Source organism: Suncus etruscus, chromosome 9 (assembly GCF_024139225.1).
Source record: "Suncus etruscus isolate mSunEtr1 chromosome 9, mSunEtr1.pri.cur, whole genome shotgun sequence".
NCBI classification, from domain to species: domain Eukaryota; kingdom Metazoa; phylum Chordata; class Mammalia; order Eulipotyphla; family Soricidae; genus Suncus; species Suncus etruscus.
Window position 1 is genome coordinate 53,196,980 of NC_064856.1, and position 18,820 is coordinate 53,215,799.

At 33.8% G+C, this 18,820-nt stretch overlaps 3 protein-coding genes across 3 annotated transcripts; all 3 read right to left on the bottom strand.

Moving 5' to 3' along the window:
- Positions 1 to 903: 903 nt before the first annotated feature.
- LOC126018198 (olfactory receptor 51F1-like) lies at positions 904 to 1,862 on the bottom strand. The gene is given in 2 exon segments (XM_049780343.1): positions 904 to 1,844; positions 1,847 to 1,862. Coding segments are annotated over 2 exon segments (957 nt in total).
- A 6,452-nt stretch (positions 1,863 to 8,314) lies between these two features.
- Positions 8,315 to 10,053, bottom strand: LOC126018444 (olfactory receptor 51F1-like). The gene is made up of 2 exons (XM_049780579.1): positions 9,107 to 10,053; positions 8,315 to 8,369 (listed from the first exon to the last, which is right to left on the bottom strand). Exons 1-2 carry the CDS (start codon positions 10,051 to 10,053, stop codon positions 8,315 to 8,317), a joined length of 1,002 nt encoding a protein of 333 aa, XP_049636536.1.
- Positions 10,054 to 16,487: 6,434 nt separating this feature from the next.
- On the bottom strand, positions 16,488 to 17,429 carry LOC126018251 (olfactory receptor 51F1-like). The gene has a single exon (XM_049780395.1). It carries the CDS (start codon positions 17,427 to 17,429, stop codon positions 16,488 to 16,490), a length of 942 nt encoding a protein of 313 aa, XP_049636352.1.
- Positions 17,430 to 18,820: the final 1,391 nt, after the last annotated feature.

The window sequence follows — 18,820 nt, forward strand, 5'->3', positions numbered from 1 at the left end:
TCTCACTCATCTATGGGTTTTAAGGAAAATGAAAGACATTTTTGCAACAATCCTTAGAGACAAAGAGAGGAGGGCTGCTGGAACTTCCATCTCACTTCATGAAACTCACCACAGAGTGGTGAGTGCAGTTAGAGAAATAACTATACTGAGAACTATCATAACCATGTGAATGAATGAGGGAACTGGAAAGCCTATCTAGAGTACAGGTGGGGGTGGGGTGGGGTGGAGGGAGATTTGGGACATTGGTGGTGAGAATGTTGCACTGGTGAAGGGTAGTGTTCTTTACATGACTGAAACCTAATACAATCATTTGTGTAATCAAGGTGTTTAAATAAAATAAAATAATAATAAATAATAATAATAAAAAATAAAAATAATAATAAAATAAAAGATATTATTAAAAATAAAAATTGTGATATATATATATGTATATACACAATGGAATGCTACATCAGTTATGTAAGAAAGAAGAAAGCATTTAGTTTACTGCACCATTGAAAGGAATTCTGTTAAGTGAAATAAGTCCAAGGGAGAAGACAAATGATTTATGGAGTATATACAGCCAATATATGTGAATAAAATAACAAGTCCTAGGAATTAGAATAGAAAATCAGTTACTAAAGTGAGGTTGGGGTCATGAGCAGAAAAAAATTTAGACAAGATGAGACATGGGAACAATAAAAGAGATTCCTGGACATTTTGGTGTTGGCGGCTACAATAATTTTATATATAATTACCATAGTAATTAAAGTACATAAATTTAAAAAATTCAAACAAATTTAGAAAATATTTTTGAAGTAAGTTAAAATATAATTGAAAATAAATTATATGAAATCACCTTCCAGGCTTTTTATCTGCAGTGAAAAATCACTTCTATCAGCTTTTCAGAAACTTAATCTTTGTTTATTTTTTATTGATAAGACTAACTATAGCTCTACGGATTTGTTTTGTTTTTACACTATAGATGATAGGGTTGAGTATGGGCGGTAAAAGTAGATATATATTGGCCATCATTGAATGAAGCAGTTTGGGGGCTGAATGACCATAGCGATGCACCAAGGACAGACTAATCATGGGAATGTAGAAAATAGCAACTGCTCCAATGTGAGAGACACAGGTGCTAAAGGCCTTGTGTCGCTCTTCAGGGGAAGCAATACCGATAACAGAGCGGATGATTAATACATAAGACACAAGAATGCATGGTGTATCTACCCCTGTTGTCAGGATAAGATCAATTAACCCACAGATGCTGTTGGCCCGAATATCAGAACAAGCTAACTTAATGACATCTGGATGATAGCAGTAAGAATGGGAGAGAACAATTGTCTTACAGAAAGAGAGAGGCTTAAGGAGCAAAAGTAGTGGTACTATCAATACTATGGAACGTATACTCATAGCTATACCTAACTGAATGATTCTGGAATTGGTGAGAATTGTAGTGTATCTCAGAGGGTTACAAATAGCCACATAACGATCAAAGGCCATAGCCACCAATACCCCAGATTCCATGAAGGTGAATCCATGAAGGAAAAACATCTGAATAATACAGGAATCAAGACTAATTTTTCTTGCATTAAACCAGAGGATAGCTAATGTTGTTGACATTGTAGATATGGTCAAGCCTAAGTCCGTGGCTGACAGCATGGAGAGGAAATAGTACATGGGCTCATGGAGGTTCTGCTGTGTAGTGATGACAAAGAGGATCATGCTGTTCCCCGAGAGAGCAATGGCATAAAGACAACAGAAGGGAATAGAGATCCAGGCATGGGCTGTCTCTAGGCCGGAAATGCCAGTCAACAAGAAGGTTGGCAATGTAGATGTTCTGTTACTATAGCTCGCCATGTATCTTGGATCTGTAGCATATGTCCTCACAATATTCACATCCTATAGAAATAATAAATTGCATTGTTATTAAAAACTGTAGAAAATATTTGTAATATTCAGAGAGTTACTAAGTTTATGAATAAATGCTATGTCATTAGGAAAATTATTAGTAAGAAACTCAGTTTACCAACTGTATGCATTCACAATCAGCTATATTTATGAAATATATAAATATATTTTGCCTCATATGGGAAATATATATAGATTACATATTTTGATTAAAATTATTTTATAGTAGCGGAAAGTAAGCTCTAGTATCAATAAAATAGTATTTGAAAATTAAATCTTTTAAAATATATTTATTTGAATGATGAATATAAATTACTGAATAGTTAATAAGAATGGAATTTTAATATAAATTCATAGGTAAAAGTATATACATGCTTATGAGATTTTTTAAGTGATATCCATTTTCTTAGAAATTCTAGTTGTCGGCCAGTAGTGCAGTGGAAGGGCGTCTGCCTTCCACCTGCTGATCCAGGACAGACCTCAGTTCGATCCCTGGTGTCCCATATGGTTCCCCAAGCCAGGAGCGATTTCTGAGCGCATAGTCAGGAGTAACCCTTGAGCATCACCTGGTGTGGCCCCAATACAAAACAAAACAACAATAACAAAAAGAAGAAATTCTAGTTGTGCCATTTTAACCTAACAATGTGGTTGAACAACTTTATAAAGCAGATTTATAAGAAAAAACTGGTAAAGAGGTAACAACAGACATTATAAGGTCTATTGGCACTGGGGTAAAATTGGACAACTTTTAGAAAGTATTATGGCAAGAAATCAAAGTGGGGGCCAGAGCACTGATGTCACAGTAGGGCATTTGCCTTGTATGCGGCTGACCTAAGACAGACAGTGGTTCAATCCCTGGCGTCCCATATAGTCCCCCAAGTCAGGAGCAATTTCTGAGCACATAGCCAAGAGTAACCCCTGAGCATCACCAGGTGTGGCCCCCAAACCAAAACAAATAAACAAAGCAAAGTGTAAGGAATTTGTGTTAAATATATAGTATTGGGGCCGGCGAGGTGGCGCTAGAGGTAAGGTGTCTGCCTTGCAAGCGCTAGCCCGGCATCCCATATGGTCCCCCCCAAGTCAGGGGCAATTTCTGAGCGCTTAGCCAGGAGTAACCCCTGAGTGTCACCAGGTGTGGCCCAAAAACCAAAAAAAGAAAAAAATAGAATTGAAGTACTTAAATAGTGAATCAGTAAGTTTGAAGATTTCAGAAGCATCTAAGAATACATTACAGATATTAGAAAAAGCAGTTGAAGTATAGTAAAGAAAACTGACAGCTACTTCAGTGGTTTGAGGATAAATGAAAAGCAGCAGTGTTGGCATACATTGACAGAATAGGAGTATGGAGTGAATAGAATTATAGAGAACTGAGAAGAGTTAAAGACAGGCGTATGTATATTTATAAAGTCAGGTTAGAAACACAAAAGATAGTGTGAGCTTAAAATATATAAAGTAAGGAATCAACATAAAATATCTTTAAAATGAATAGATTGATTTTAGAGCATGGCAGTACTTAGCACTCAAAGAGGTAAGAAATATGCTCATAGAGCTTTGTTTTATTTTACCAGTTTTTTAAGTGTGGTCAAATAAATTCAAATGAAAATTGCATCTTAGTTTTTTTTTGTTTTGTTTTGTTTTGTTTTGTTTTTGGGTCACACACGGCAGTGCTCAGGGGTTACTCCTGGATCTATGCTCAGAAATCGCTTCTGGCAGGCTCAGGGGATGCCGGAATTTGAACCACTGTCCTTCTACATGCAAGGCAAATGCTCTACCTCTATGCTATCTCTTGGGCCCTGCATCTTAATTTTTAAAACAAAAACCAGCCACAGGTATTAAATTAACAACCTACAGTTGTATTAACAATCTGCAACTATCTCTACTATTCATCTTCATGACTTCTTAATTTTATAAAACATTAACTATAAATACTAAAACAATAACTTGTATTAAGGAGTTAGTGTTTTTTTGTTAGTATATAAACTATCATTTCACTTTTATTCTATATAGGTTTTCAGCATGTTAAGTATCTCTGCTTTTAGAATTACGTATTTGTCTCTTATGACTAGCTAATTTCACTTACCTTAACATAGTTTCTTTGAATGGGAGTCATCTGAATGACAGCTTCCTTCCCTTTTTAACAAGTACCTACTATCTATATTTTTTGTGAATTATTTGAGGGCAATAATAGTTGTTGAAATACTATGAAGCCTCAGAGGTATGTGTAAGTTTAGACTAAAATAGAAGATTTTATCAGACAACTGAATACTACACAGAGACTTGTTATAAATATTCTGAGAAGTTAAAAAAAATTTTTTTTTTGGTTAGTGGAAAGTCTTCCAGAACTCAGGAGACCTAGGGATCCTTCTTTGAAATTCTCATATAAACAGATTGGTGGTTCATGCATGTACCTAAAGATGTGATGTTACTTGAATCCCCAATGTAGTAGGGATTTTTTGGACCACAATGGTTAGGATTTCTAGGTCATGGGCCTTCAGAGATGCAGTTTGCAAGGATTGGTGGACTATATATACCTGAAGTCCTGCACTGTCTCTCCAACAATGTAATTAAAATTTAAAGCTAACTTTGAGAGTATTTTACATTGTTAAAATAAATTGTAGAAGAAAAATAAAGAGCAGCATTTATTATATTTTTTTCTAAGTTAAGCTGTTAAAAATACTAAGTAAAGTTTATCTCTGAGAGTAGATATCCTTAGTATGTTACAATTTATTTGTGATGTGGCAATCTCTAATTCTTATTTTTTTTTTTGGGCCACACCCAGTGACGCTCAGGGGTTACTCCTGGCTATGCGCTCAGAAGTCGCTCCTGGCTTGGGGGACCATATGGGACACGGGGGGATCGAACCGCGGTCCGTCTCCTAGGCTAGCGCAGGTAAGGCAGGCACCTTACCTCGAGCGCCACCGCCCGGCCCCTCTAATTCTTAACATTTTGAACAGACTTCAGAAAACAATCACATATTTTATATGCAAATTATTAAAATTCTAATTTTGTTTATATGGGACTCAGAGAATTGTACTGAATTTTCTATTATCGGATGAATATATGGCTCATTAACAGAACACAATTGCTATTTACTTATTATTAGAGCAGCTTTCTCTAACTTCTTACCGGTTTCTTGTGGAAAATGAGACTTCTCTGACTTCACCAGTGTAGAACGAATAGGATATAGTTCTGTTGCCACAGATTTATAGTAAATTAGATTAAGCTGTGGAGAAGTTGGCAAAATAGGAATCCCAGGGGTCATAAATAAGAAGTAAACAGCAATCTCTCCCCCTATCTCTCTCTGTTTCTTTAAGTACTTAGTGTGCTGTATAGTCTCAGAAGGGTTGTTATTACTAAATCCTGTTCAACTGGTCTGCAGGGGAAGTAAATGAAAAAGAAAAGCAAAAGAAAACATAATCTAGACAAGTAGAAACTTTAGACATTATTCTAGACAGGCAGAAGATGGAGATGTGATTTTTTTCTGAAGGTAAAAAACAAGTCAATGTTTGTTGAAATAATTATAATGTTAATTTAAAATTTTCCTGAAACCATGCTACATACTAAATTTAATACCTGTTTATACACCTTAATATTAAATAAGATTTATATGCAATATCATAGATGCTTATTAGATTTCTAATAAAGTTAATTAAATATTTTTCTTATTACTTAAAAAGATGTATTCCAGGAGCCTGAACGGTGGAGCAAGTGGTAGGGCATTTGCCTTGTACACGCTGACCTAGGACGGATCATGGTTCTACCCCCTCCTCCCATATGGTCCCTCAAGCTAGGAGCAATTTCTGAGCATATAGCCAGGAGTAACCCCTGAGTGCCATCGGATGTGCCCCCAAAAGATGTATTCCAAATACATCAATACATCATAATTTTTTCCAATTTATTTTTTCTGTATTTTCATTTTATCTAGAGAAATAGTGATATGACTATGGCTCAGAGGAAGAAACTGTCTTGCAAGTGAGAGACCACAATTTCACTTCCCCACACTGGCCCACATCTTTGAATGTGATCAAATATATACAAACATTGTGATCCCTGGTATAACAAGTGTCTAATCTCTGGCTCACTGTACCCAAATATATTCTGGTATAATCATTAAGAGTTCCATTCCTACAGGTCACAATTATAATTATTACAACTAAGTAAAGATAAAGGGAAATAGTTAAAAGATATAAGATGCTGATAATTGCCAAGGGGGATTCCTGAACTACAGATATGGTATGCCAACAAAAGGATGTGCATCAAGGACTCTGATATCTTTAACCTCATTATTCCTGCACTATGTCCTCTCCCTGGGTTTCCTGGAGAGAAACCCCAATTGTGTACTAAACTTTTGACTATTGTGTTAATGACTATTGATGATACGATATTTTTTTCAAATATGACTGCTAATAAACTCTCTACTCTTCTTTTTCCATTTTTTTTAGATTTTCTATTTTCTATTTTTTAGTAACTTTGCTTTCTGTAATCCTGAAACAAATGTTATGATCAGTTATGTTAACTGTGTGACATGTTTTCTTTAAATAAATAAATTTAAAAAAGTGGTAGGGGTTGGAGCGATAGCACAGTGGTAGGGCGTTTGCCTTGCATTCGACTGACCTAGGACAGACCTTGGTTAGATCCTCAGCATCCCATATAGTCCCCCAAAACAGGAGAGATTTCTGAGCTCATAGGAGTAACCCCTGAGCAACACCAGGTTTGACCCCAAAACAAAACAAAACATAACAAAACAAACAAAAAGTGTAGGCAGGGGGAGAGAGAGGAGTGAAGGTGGAGGGAAGTTGACACTGGTGATAAAATATTATCTGCCTAAAACTCAACTATAAATCATTTTAAATCACAATTGTTTAACTAAATAAAATTATTTTAAACATATAGGATGCCTTTGTAGATATGGGATGGCTGAAAATTAAGATGCTGGTAAAATGGTGTAATTTGCATATATAAGATAATTAAGTTCTGGAATCCTTGTGTATAGAATGAAGACACTGTGGCTTGTACTATTGTTAAAGGATGAGTATGTAATATGCATATCACTTTATTCCCTTTAGCACTTTGTTTTGTCCAGAGTGATCAGTTCCAACTATCATGGTCATAGTGGTCATTTTTCTACACTGCTCCACTATTTATGGCAAGCTTCCTACCATGGACTGGTACTACTTCTGGCCTGCTTTCCAACTAATTGTCATTACATTTTTATTTACTCTCAGTTAGGAGAGTAATTATTATTGTTAATTTTATTGACAATAATTTAATAATGATTGTGAATTATTTGTTAAACAATTATTTGTTAAAGCAAAAATAAACATTTAAAATTTACTTGACCATTCACTGAATAACACAGGTATTTGTTTATAGTTAAAAGACCTATTCTTCATTCCTGAAGATGTATCCTAAAATGCAGTTAAAGACTAAATTAATGAGTGATGTAAGTCTTTCTATTAAACCTATTTGGTTGGTAGTTAAATTATTAGCTAACATTTGGCTAAATATATAGTTCATAAAAATGGTAACCCAGAATCAACATTTACTTTTACTTAAAACTTAAGTATCTAAGTTATTTATACTTTAGTTCTTATAGATGGGAACTCATTGGTAATCTATGTTGTCTTTCTTTAATAAATTATTTTAATATATTATATAAAATTACATAAAATTAAAATTAAAATAATTTTATGACTAAAAGTAAGTAGTTTATTGTTCACTAATTGAGTACAGTAGATTTATTATGTGGAGAAGTGAATTGTGTTTAATTGAAATGGAATATAAATCTGTATATTTGACAGACGAATAATTATTTATTGACTAATTTATTGAGTTTACTAATACTTAATAAATATCTTTAAAAATACTTTATGGGAGAATGATATGCATATAAAAACTGTATTTTGTAGGTGAAAATGTTGACAATTTAGGGTCAAACATGCAACCATAAAACCATGTAACCATTGAAGATATAAACATATTAATAATTTCCCAAACTTTCTTCCACTTTTTATTATTTACTCTATGTAAACAGAATTTCAGAATATATACAGAATATATACCCTCCGAGAAAACTTTAGTATGCAATATTTATGTAGTATGCAATTATTAATAATAAAGTTAAGATCTACACAAAATATGTTAAAAGGAAGCACAATAAAGTATCACCTCATGCTTGTTAAGATCATTACTATTGAAGAAAATATATTACATGATATTAAATATTTGAAAGAGTAAGCACAGAGAAAAATGTTTATTTTTTATCAAGCGTAAATTTAAACAGAAATATATACTGTCAGTGATAATCAGATCATTATTAAAAGAGGTGAATATTAATTATCTCATGCTTATTATCAGAAATAATCTCATGCATCAACAGACTGATTACAGCAGAGTGATGACATTTCTTTTTATTATAAAATTAGAATGGAATTGGATTTACCACATTTGAAGTAAGACTTGGATGCAGGATTTTTTTTAATAGGAAGATTTGAATAGAATTTATCTAGAGATATCAAAGCAATAGTACAGTGGCTAGGGCATTTTTCTTGCATGCAGCCAGTCTAGGTTTGATTCCTGGCTTCGATTTGGTACCCTTCCTCATCCCCTAAGCCCAACAGAAGTTATTCCTCAACTCAGAGTCATACATTGGACAATTATTTCCAAATCCTTACAGACTGAACATCATGACTTTCTAACGTTGGATGGCTGGTTGTTTAAAAAAAATAGTAAAGGGGGCCATAGCAGTGGAGCAAGTGGTAGGGCATTTGCTTTGCACATGCTAACCTAGGATGAACTGGTTCAATCCTCCAGTGCCCCATAGGTCCCCCAAGCCATGAGCGATTTCTGAGTGCATAGCCAGGAGTAACTCCTGAGAGTCGCTGGGTGTGGCCCGCCCCCCAAAAAGAGTATAGTAAATACTTCATAACATTGACTAAAACTAGAAAATTTTATAAGAACGCTGAGTGTGTTTTCTGTTATAATAGTTCATGAATTTTAATAGAGTCCAAAGGACCACCAGTAGAAAAAGTTTAAGATATCAAAATTCCTTAATATTCAACTTCATGAATATTTTTAGTCCTCTAAAATTTGCTGATGGTCAGTTACTATGATTTATTTTCTACAGAGAAAACTTTTGTATAAATTATTACTTGTTTGCTTATTTGTTTATTTTTGAGCATGTAATGATCTCTATTTATTTGTAAGAAGACTGAAGATAGCTTTGCGAATCTGTTTAGTTTTTACACTATAAATGATAGGGTTGAGAACTGGAGGCAAAATAAGGTATATATTGGCCATCATGGAATGAACCACTTTGGGGACTGAATGACCATAGCGATGCACCAGGGACAGGGTTGTCATGGGGATGTAGAAAATAGCAACTGCTCCAATGTGGGAGACACAGGTGCTAAAGGCCTTGTGTCGTTCTTCAGGAGAAGCAATACTGAGAACAGAGCGGATGATCAAAATATAAGAGACAACAATACTTGGAGTATCTATCCCAGTTGTCAAGACAAGGGCAATTAATCCAAAGATACTATTGGCCCTAGTATCTGAACATGATAATTTAAGAATGTCTGGATGATAGCAGTAAGAGTGGGAAAGGACATTTATTCTACAGAAAGAAAGGGGCTTAAGCAGTACAATTATGGTAACAATTAACACTACAGTGCGTATAGTCATTACTAGACCCAGCTGAAAAATTCTGGAATTGGTGAGAATTGTAGTATACCTCAGAGGGTTACATATAGCCACATAGCGGTCAAAGGCCATAGCCATCAATACCCCAGATTCCATGACAGTAAATCCATGGAGGAAAAACATTTGAATAAGGCAGGAATCAAGACTGATTTCTCTTGCATTAAACCAGAGAACAGCTAAAGTTGTTGACATTGTAGATACAGTCAAGCCTAAGTCTGTGACTGACAACATGGAGAGGAAATAATACATCGGTTCGTGGAGGCTCTGCTGAGTTATGATGACAAATAGGATCATGCTGTTCCCAGAGAGAGCAATGACATAAAGACAAGAGAAGGGAATGGAGATCCAGGCATGGGCAGACTCTAAGCCAGGAATGCCAGTCAGCAAGAAAGTTGGAAATGTAGATGTTATGTTACTTAGGATCTTTATGTGTTTTGAATTTGTAGCAAACGTCCTCATCATGCTCATTTCCTACAGGAATGATAAATGACATTGTTAAACTTTGTATTTTGTTTCTAGCATAAATATATAAGTTCATAAAAATAATGAATTATTGAGAAAACACTTAAAGTATAACAATTTTCTTCAGTCTTAATCAATATTCAAAAAATATTATTTAACTTTTTACTCAAGTTCTGAAACTATATGTATACAATGAATTTCTTTGTTTTAGTATTATTTTTATAGTGATAGGATACAAATATTTATTAGATTAGAACATTTTGTTGTTATTGTTTAGGGGCACACCCTCTATTGCTCAGAGATTAGAATATTTTTGAAAGCCTAAAACGAAATTATATTTTGAGTTCATTTTACATAATTAGAAGTAACTAAATATATTAATCTGTAGTATGCAGATTCTTTGTGTAAATCTAAAAAAATTCTGGAGTTACATTTATTTATAACACATTATTGTTAAAGTATCATTTTATGTTAGGGGTGACTAGAATTAGTTATTTCCAAAAATAATCCAGTGAAAATATAACTTTATTGAATTTATTAGAAAATATTAAAATCTTTTCCATTCATTACCTAAAAACAAGCTTGTAGATTGTATTGTATAATAGAAAACAATAAAACCAAGATAACAAGGAGTAAGGATTAAATTTTTCAAAACAATGATGTAGCATTACCTTATGGTCAAGTCTGTCTATTAAAACTTAAAAAAATGAAATATTCTGTGACTATATAAAGACCAAAAAAATAACAGGTTAGGTTAATCAATGAAAGCTGAGAAACTGCTACAGTGCCTTGAGCAAGGAATTGAAGATTAAGAAGTGTTAGTATGTAATTTTTTTTATTTTATAAAACTAGCTTTTTTAAAAAAATTATTAAAAGAAAGAAGGAAATAGTACACGATTAAAGCAGATTATAAAAGTCTATAGAGGTACTCAATTGCTACATGTCCCCTCTACTACCCCTTATGTGGTCAGTGGGTTCTTGAACATCAGAAACCTGTACCTGGCTCAGCTCTACTTAGAGTAGTCGTTTTAGAAATATAAGAAAAACTCTAAGATAAAAGTGAACTTAAGCAACCTTGAAAAGTCTTACAAAAATTCATATTTTTATAAACCAATGTTAATGATATAGTTGAGATGAAATATTTATTCTTCTATAATTAATGATGTCTTCAGGCTTCATCCATTTGCAGTTTTTGTAACAATTTTCTTATTTTTTAGCCAAGACCTATAATTAGTACTGAGAATTGTAAGGAAGAAATTATTTACTGTCAAGAGCCTGAAGTTGTGAATATGATCTGAAGTTAAGCAAAGATGTTCAGTATAATTAGTATGTACTAATGAGTGAATTTACATAGTATTATAAATATAATGAAGTATTCAGTAGTCAGAAATTAAAAGTAATTTAGGACTTGGGCCAAATCTGGCTATGCCCAGACCTTCCTTGCTCTGTACTAAAGGATCACTTCTTAAGGTGCTTGGGAGACCATATGTGTCAAGAATCAACCTGGAGTCTATTTTATGCAAGGCAAGAGTCTTCTTTTTTCTAAGGCAAGTGTCTTAACCATTATATTCTATCTCTGATTTAAATGTAAAAATAATTCAAAGTAATAAACATACATTTTTCAACTAAAATCTAGAAATACTTAAAATATTAAAATAAAAATTCAATATTGTATTTTTATATAAAGCTTAAAAATAATATACTTTTTCATGAGAATAAAAAGTAGACATTTATCTTACCATTTTATTTACAATTTTGATATACTTTATTTTGGCTTTACTTTCTTTGGTTTAGTTATCAGGGTGATATTGAATCCTTAGGATAGATTAGGCCATAATGGAAACTCATTTCACTGTTAACCTCTTAACAATAAAAATGTGAAATCACCTAAGGAGAATCTTGTTTTATCTTCTTACCATCATAATGTGGATAGAGGAGGCTTCTTTGTATTCAACAGCAAAGAGAGAACAGATTGTAGTCTGAAGTCAAAGAATTTATAGTAGGGACATTTGAGCTATAGGGAAAATTAACAGTTATTTAACTCTTTGGGGAAAAAGAAAAAATTATGAAATCCCTATCCTCCATTTATAAATATAGGATAAGATGATGAAGTCTCAAAAGGATTTTAATCTACAAAATTAAGCATAAATGATTACATTTACATATAATGGTTTACATATAATGTAAACCAAAGTAAATAATATAATCTATTTAAATGAAAAACTTTTAGACATTGTTCTAATTAATGGAGTTTACTGGGATCGATGTAACTGTTTCTCTATTATTGACTTGCTTGTGGTAAAATAGCAAACCAATATTTGCTAGGATAATTTTAGTGTCATAAAGAGAAAATAAATTATTCATTCAAGTCTTCATCCCTTATTCAGATAGTACCATAATGACTAATAGGATGAGTATAATCACATGTTGATAGCAAGTCTTTATCGTTTACCTAAGAAATATAGCATTATGATATGGGCTCATATCATATCAAAATTTGATATGAGCTCAAGTTTTATAATATACTTGACTATTATGGATAAATGTTGAGTTATTCTAATAAGGTCAATAAAAATGGGAAACTTATATGCCAATTTATATAGGCTCCTAATGTATCATTGATTCTAGCATATGTTCTCATACTTTTCAATTCCTATAGAAATAATAAATAATATTGTTTATAAAATTATAAAGATAACTGTTTTATTAGTTGGCACATTATCAAAATCAGAAAAAGAGATATTTCTGAAAACTATTCTAATTTTTTTGCATTCATAATTAAGGATATTAGGCAAATTTATAATCATTTTAACTTTAGAATTTTGAGAAATACATCTATCACCATTGTATATTTTGATTATTATAATTGATTGTGCTGTTAGTTTATTTTTGTTATTTTTGTTTTTGTTTTGTTTTGTTTTGTTTTCTGGGTCACACCCGGCAGCGCTCAGGGGTTACTTTTGGCTCTATGTCCAGAAATCACTCCTGGCAGGCTCAGGGTCCATATGGGAATGCCTAACCTCCATGCTTTCTCTCGGGTCCCATGCTGATAGTTTTAAAATCCATTAGATTAAATATTTAGAATAGATAATTAGATATAGAACTCAATATTTCAGTTTTGAATATGTTGTATCTATATACTCGAGTATAAGCCAGGTTTTTTGGCACAAAATTTGTGCCGAAAAACCCTAACTCGGCTTATACTCTGGCCATACAGGTTATTTGATTCTGTGTGAGCTCATCTAATCAAATGCACATAGTTGGGGCCAGAGAGATAGCACAGTGGTAGGGCATTAGCCCTACATGCAGCTGATGCATGCATGCAGCTGACTAGGACAGATGGTGGTTCGAATCCCGGCATCCCATGGTCCCCCCACCAGCCTGCCAGGAGCAATTTTTGAGCACAGAGCCAGGAATAACCCCTGAGCGCTGCGGGTGTGACCCAAAAACAAACAAACAAAAATGCACATAGTCTCCAGTCGTCTTCTGCCGTCTGCTGGAGGAGGTGGTGCTTCAGATCAGTCCACAAGTCATGGCTAAGCTGAAGAGGTAGGCAGCTGAGCTTAACTTTATGCCACTGAACTATTTAACCCACAATATTCTGCACTTTGTATGAAACCAAGAGCAGTGATGATGATATCTGCAAACTCAGTGATGATGACAATGTCTATGCTTATACCCTCACATCAGATACAACTGAAGCTCTCTTTGGACATGCACATGATGATGAAGAGGAATCCAGTTTTGAAGGATTTTGACCTTTGTGTTTCAGCTTTGATTACCTGTTAAGTTATGGTTTTTAAAGTTTTAAAGTTATTGTTGCTAGTTTACTGTTTTTCTTTAGCAATAAATATTTAAAACATTTAACCTACTGATTCCTCAATTATTGTAATTGTTTTGGGTATAAATTTTTATTTTTGAAATTTACCAGTGACTTGCTGCATTTTCCACCTCGGCTTATACTCAAGTCACTAACTCTTCCCAGTTTTTAGGGTAAAATTAGGGGGTCGGTTTATACTCAGGTCGGCTTATACTCGAGTATATGTGGTATATTAAATGGAATGACTGGGGAGAGGGTCCAAGGAAACTCAGGTGCATTGGTGTTGTTAATGAAGGAAAAAACCTAAATACTCAAGTAAGAGTGAACAACAATAAAATCATGAGACAAAAATTTTAACAAACAAACTTAAAAACACACCAGCAGGCTTAAAGTGTGTGTGTGTGTGTGTGTGTGTGTGTGTGTGTGTGTGTGTGTGTGTGATGGGATGAACTTTGGGAAGTGGTAGGAGACTGACAGTGGTGGTGGAGTTGGTGCTGAAACATTCTATGTCTAAAATTTAACCATAAATAACTTTTAAATCACAATGCTTTAAATAAAAAAGAACATTAAAAAGAACAAAAACAATGTAGTAGGTATATATAGCATAGTTTTTTTTTCTGCAGTCATTTGTCCTGAGACATTTGCCTATTTCCAAAATTTAACTACTGTGAATAGTGCTACAATGAACATAGGTGCACCAGTATATTTTTTGAATGGAAGTATTAGCCCTTGGGAGAGATGTCAAGAATTAAATTTGATGGGTTGTATTGAAGTTCAATCCTAGTTTTCTAAGTGTTCATATTATTTTCCTCACTGCTCTTTGTGGCAAGCTTTTACCATAAACTGGTCATCTTGGCCCTCATTTCTATTGTCTCTGGTTATTATTACCCTAGTTTCTTTTAGTTTTCTTATTCCAAAAATATGAGCGAGATTATTCTTTGTCAATCCCTTTCACTGACTCATTTCAATGAGTATAATAGTCTCCGTATCAATCCATTTACAAGCAAATTTCTTATTTCTTTCTTAGTTTCCCCTATTTAGCTTATTTTCTTCCCTGTACTAATCTATATGGGAAGCCGGGGGATCGAACCAAGGTCCTTCCTTGGCTAGTGCTCGCAAGGCAGACAGACACCTTACCTCTAGTGTCACGTCGCCGGCCCCTCCACTTTATTTCTTATGACATTCTCTAACATAGTATTCAACAGGTTCTTTTTTTTTTTTTTTGGTTTTGGGTTTTGGGTCACACCCGCTGCGCTCAGGGGTTTACTCCTGACTCTGTACTCAGAAATCGCTCCTGGTTAGGCTGGGCCGATGGTAGTGGTTTATCAGAACTTATTAACATTAGTATCACAAAAGTTGGTATATAACCCCCCCCCCTACTGCTCAATTTGACTGACTTAAAAAAAAAAAGAAATCGCTCCTGGCAGGCACAGGGGACCATATGGGATGCTGGGATTAGAACCATCATTGGTCTTGGGTGGGCTACTTGCAAGGCAAACTCCCTACCACTGTGCTATCTCTCCAGTCCCAACAGTTTTAAGCTTTGTATACTTCATACTTTGATATAGTTAGTACTGTAAGTTCCTTTTCAGTAGACAAAATAATAGATAATTATGTAATAGTTTGGTTAACTTTACTTTGAATAGTTGGTTGGTTGGTTTAGAATAACATGTAAATACTTTATAAAATTTTATAACTTTTTAAATATTTAGAATTTTTATTTCTATGGATCTTGTTAAGGAGATTATGATAGTGTTGATGCTTATGGTTTTGATTAAAAAGTAAAATTTCTTCACAAATACCAAAAGCCCAAGAGCATCCCCACTATCCTTAAGTGACTACTAATGAGCCTCTTCCTTCCCAATATTTTATGAGACTTTATAATTATATTTTTAGATTGGTTCACAGAATTCAATAGGTTGTGACAGGATATTATCCAAAAGTTTATGATCTTCTTGCCCCAAATTCCTAATATTCAATTTCATAGACTTTACCAATGTTTCAAAATTTAATGATATAGTTAACTATAGGGGCTTTTTCTGTACACTGAAAATCACTTTTTATCAGTGCTTTATTTATTTATTTTTATTGTAGAAATTTATTCAAGACACAAAATTGATTAACATATTGAGGTAAACTGACATAGCATAATATAGTAACATACCATAACATATAATTAATATAATATAATAATACATGTAAGTCAAAGATCATTTCTAAATAAAACACAATTTTTATCATAATGACTTACATATCTTTCAAAGTAGTATTTTAGGTACATATTAACATTGAATCAGGGGAATATCCATCACCCCCAGTGTTGTCCTCCGTTCATCCCTGTTCCCAAGCATATATCCCTTTCTTCTTCCTTTATCCCCCAGAATGCTAGTTTAACTAAAAGCATATATGTTAACACTAATGTTGCAGTTTCAGATATTTTTACTAGTGATTTCTTAAAGGTTTAGAGTCAAAGGAGGACTGTATAAACAATGTTAGAGTGGCAATTATCATTTGCATGAGCCCACCAAGGTATGGGGTCATGGAAAGGAAAAACGTTTGGCCTGAGTACAAGGAGACCTTACCCCTAAAGTTTCCTTCAAATATAATGTAATTATTTTTGCTTATTTGTAAGAAGAAGACGGAGAATAGCTTTGCGAATCTGTTTAGTTTTTACACTATATATAATAGGGTTGAGCACTGGAGGCAAAATAAGGTATATATTGGCCATCATTGAATGAACTACTTTGGGTGCTGAATGACTATACCGATGTACCAATGACAAACTCATCAAGGGGATGTAGAAAATAGCAACTGCTCCAATGTGGGAGACACAGGTGCTAAAGGCCTTGTGTCGTTCTTCAGGAGAAGCAATACTGAGAACAGAGCGGATGATCAAAATATAAGAGGCAATAATACTTGGTATATCTATCCCTGTTGTCAGGGCAAGTCCAAATAACCCAAAGATACTATTGGTCCTAGTATCTGAACATGATAATTTAAGCACATCTGGGTGATAACAGTAGGAGTGGATAAGAACATTTGTTCTACAAAAAGAAAGGGGCTTCAGTAGCACCAGTACTGTTCCAATTAAAAAGACAGTGCGTATTATAATTATTAGACACAACTGAATGATTCTGGAATTGGTGAGAATTATAGTATACCTCAGAGGGTTACATATAGCCACATAGCGGTCAAAGGCCATAGCAACCAGTACTCCAGATTCCATTGCAGTAAATCCATGAAGGAAAAACATTTGAGTAATACAGGAATCAAGACTGATTTCCCTTGCATTAAACCATAGTATAGCTAATGTTGTTGACATTGTAGAAACTGTTAAGCCCAAATCCATGGTTGACAACATGGAGAGGAAGTAGTACATAGGCTCATGGAGACTCTGTTGAACAATGATGACAAAGAGGATCATGCTGTTCCCAGAGACAGCGATGGCATAAAGACAACAGAAAGGAATGGAGATCCAGGCATGGACAGACTCTAGGCCAGGAATGCCAGTCAGCAAGAAAGTTGAAAATGTTATGTTACTTATGCTCTCCATGTGTCATGGACTTGTAAGGTATGTCTCATAATTCACAATTCCTGTAGAAGTAATAAACAATATTTGTTAAACAAAATTCTGTAAATAAATCTTGTATTTGTAGGAGAAATGTCAATTCATTATAAAGTGTTATGCTATTCTTTCTCTCCATAAGAATCAGGAATTTTTATTACAGTTTTTACTCTTTTATTCTTGAATGTTTAATAAATATGTCAATATGATTTTCACATTTTGATATTTTATACAATGTTTATCTCCATTATATCTAAAGTTGCACTAAGATAATTAGTTACTAAATGTATCTATCAATTTTAAATATGTACTATATAAATGACTAAGAAAAAAATCACATATTTAAAAGACATGAATAATAAGAAGTAAAAAACATCATGGTACATAGGAAATTTTAGTAATTTTGAAAAGACTTATAAAAATGTGTCTCTATTTTTTGGTTTTGGTTTTGGTCGACACCTGGTAATATTCAGGGATTACTTCTGGCTATGCACTCAGAAATTGTTCCTGGCTCGGGTACCATATGGGATGCAGGGCATCTAACCGATGTTCGTCCAGGTCAATTGTGTGCAAGGCAAACACCCTATTGCTGCATTATAGCTCTGACCCCAGAAGTGTCTATATTTCTTTTTTTTTTTTTTTTTTTGGTTTTTGGGCCACACCCGTTTGACGCTCAGGGGTTACTCCTGGCTATATGCTCAGAAATCGCCTCTGGCTTGGGAGGACCATATGGGACGCCGGGGGATCGAACCGCGGTCCTTCCTTGGCTAGCGCTTGCAAGGCAGACACCTTACCTCCAGCGCCACCTACCCGGCCCCTATATTTCTAAATTAAAGCTAAAATACATTAGAAAAGAAATACTTATATTTTGTAATTTATTACTTCACTAAAAATAGTGTTTTCAGCAGTCATCTATATTTTGCACTATGCTGAATTTTCTTTCTTTGAATCCAATTTTTAATACTTCATCAATTGTTAGGGCAACATTTATGGGTCTTCAAAAAGTATGAGACAATGAATATGTAATGAGGTGAAAGCAATATTTATCAGTAGACATTTTAGGTAATAACAGTTGATACAAGTTAATAAATTTGCAATAATTTAAAAGAAACATTATTGCAATAAAGTATAGAAATATTTTAAATGATCAAAATATTTAAAATGCAGCATTTATCATATAATATATTCTTCAGTCAAGCTTTAAAAATCTTTACTAAACACACTTTAGTCCTTGGATTAAATATCTTTCTACTTATATATCTGCATATATATGTATATATATGTATATACATATATATGTATAAGAGTACATATACTTTACTGCTACCTTGTGTAGTGAGAAGTACAATTATTTGGTACTGCTTGCTCTGCAGTGCTAT

Coding starts and splice junctions, on each gene's coding strand:
- LOC126018444 (XM_049780579.1), bottom strand. CDS start 10,053: ATGAGGACGTTTGCTACAAATTCAAAACACATAAAGATCCTAAGTAAC. Junction 8,370..9,106: donor CAGATTCGCAAAGCTATCTT/CAGTCTTCTTAC, acceptor CTTCCTATTAAA/AAAAATCCTGCATCCAAGTC.
- LOC126018251 (XM_049780395.1), bottom strand. CDS start 17,429: ATGGAGAGCATAAGTAACATAACATTTTCAACTTTCTTGCTGACTGGC.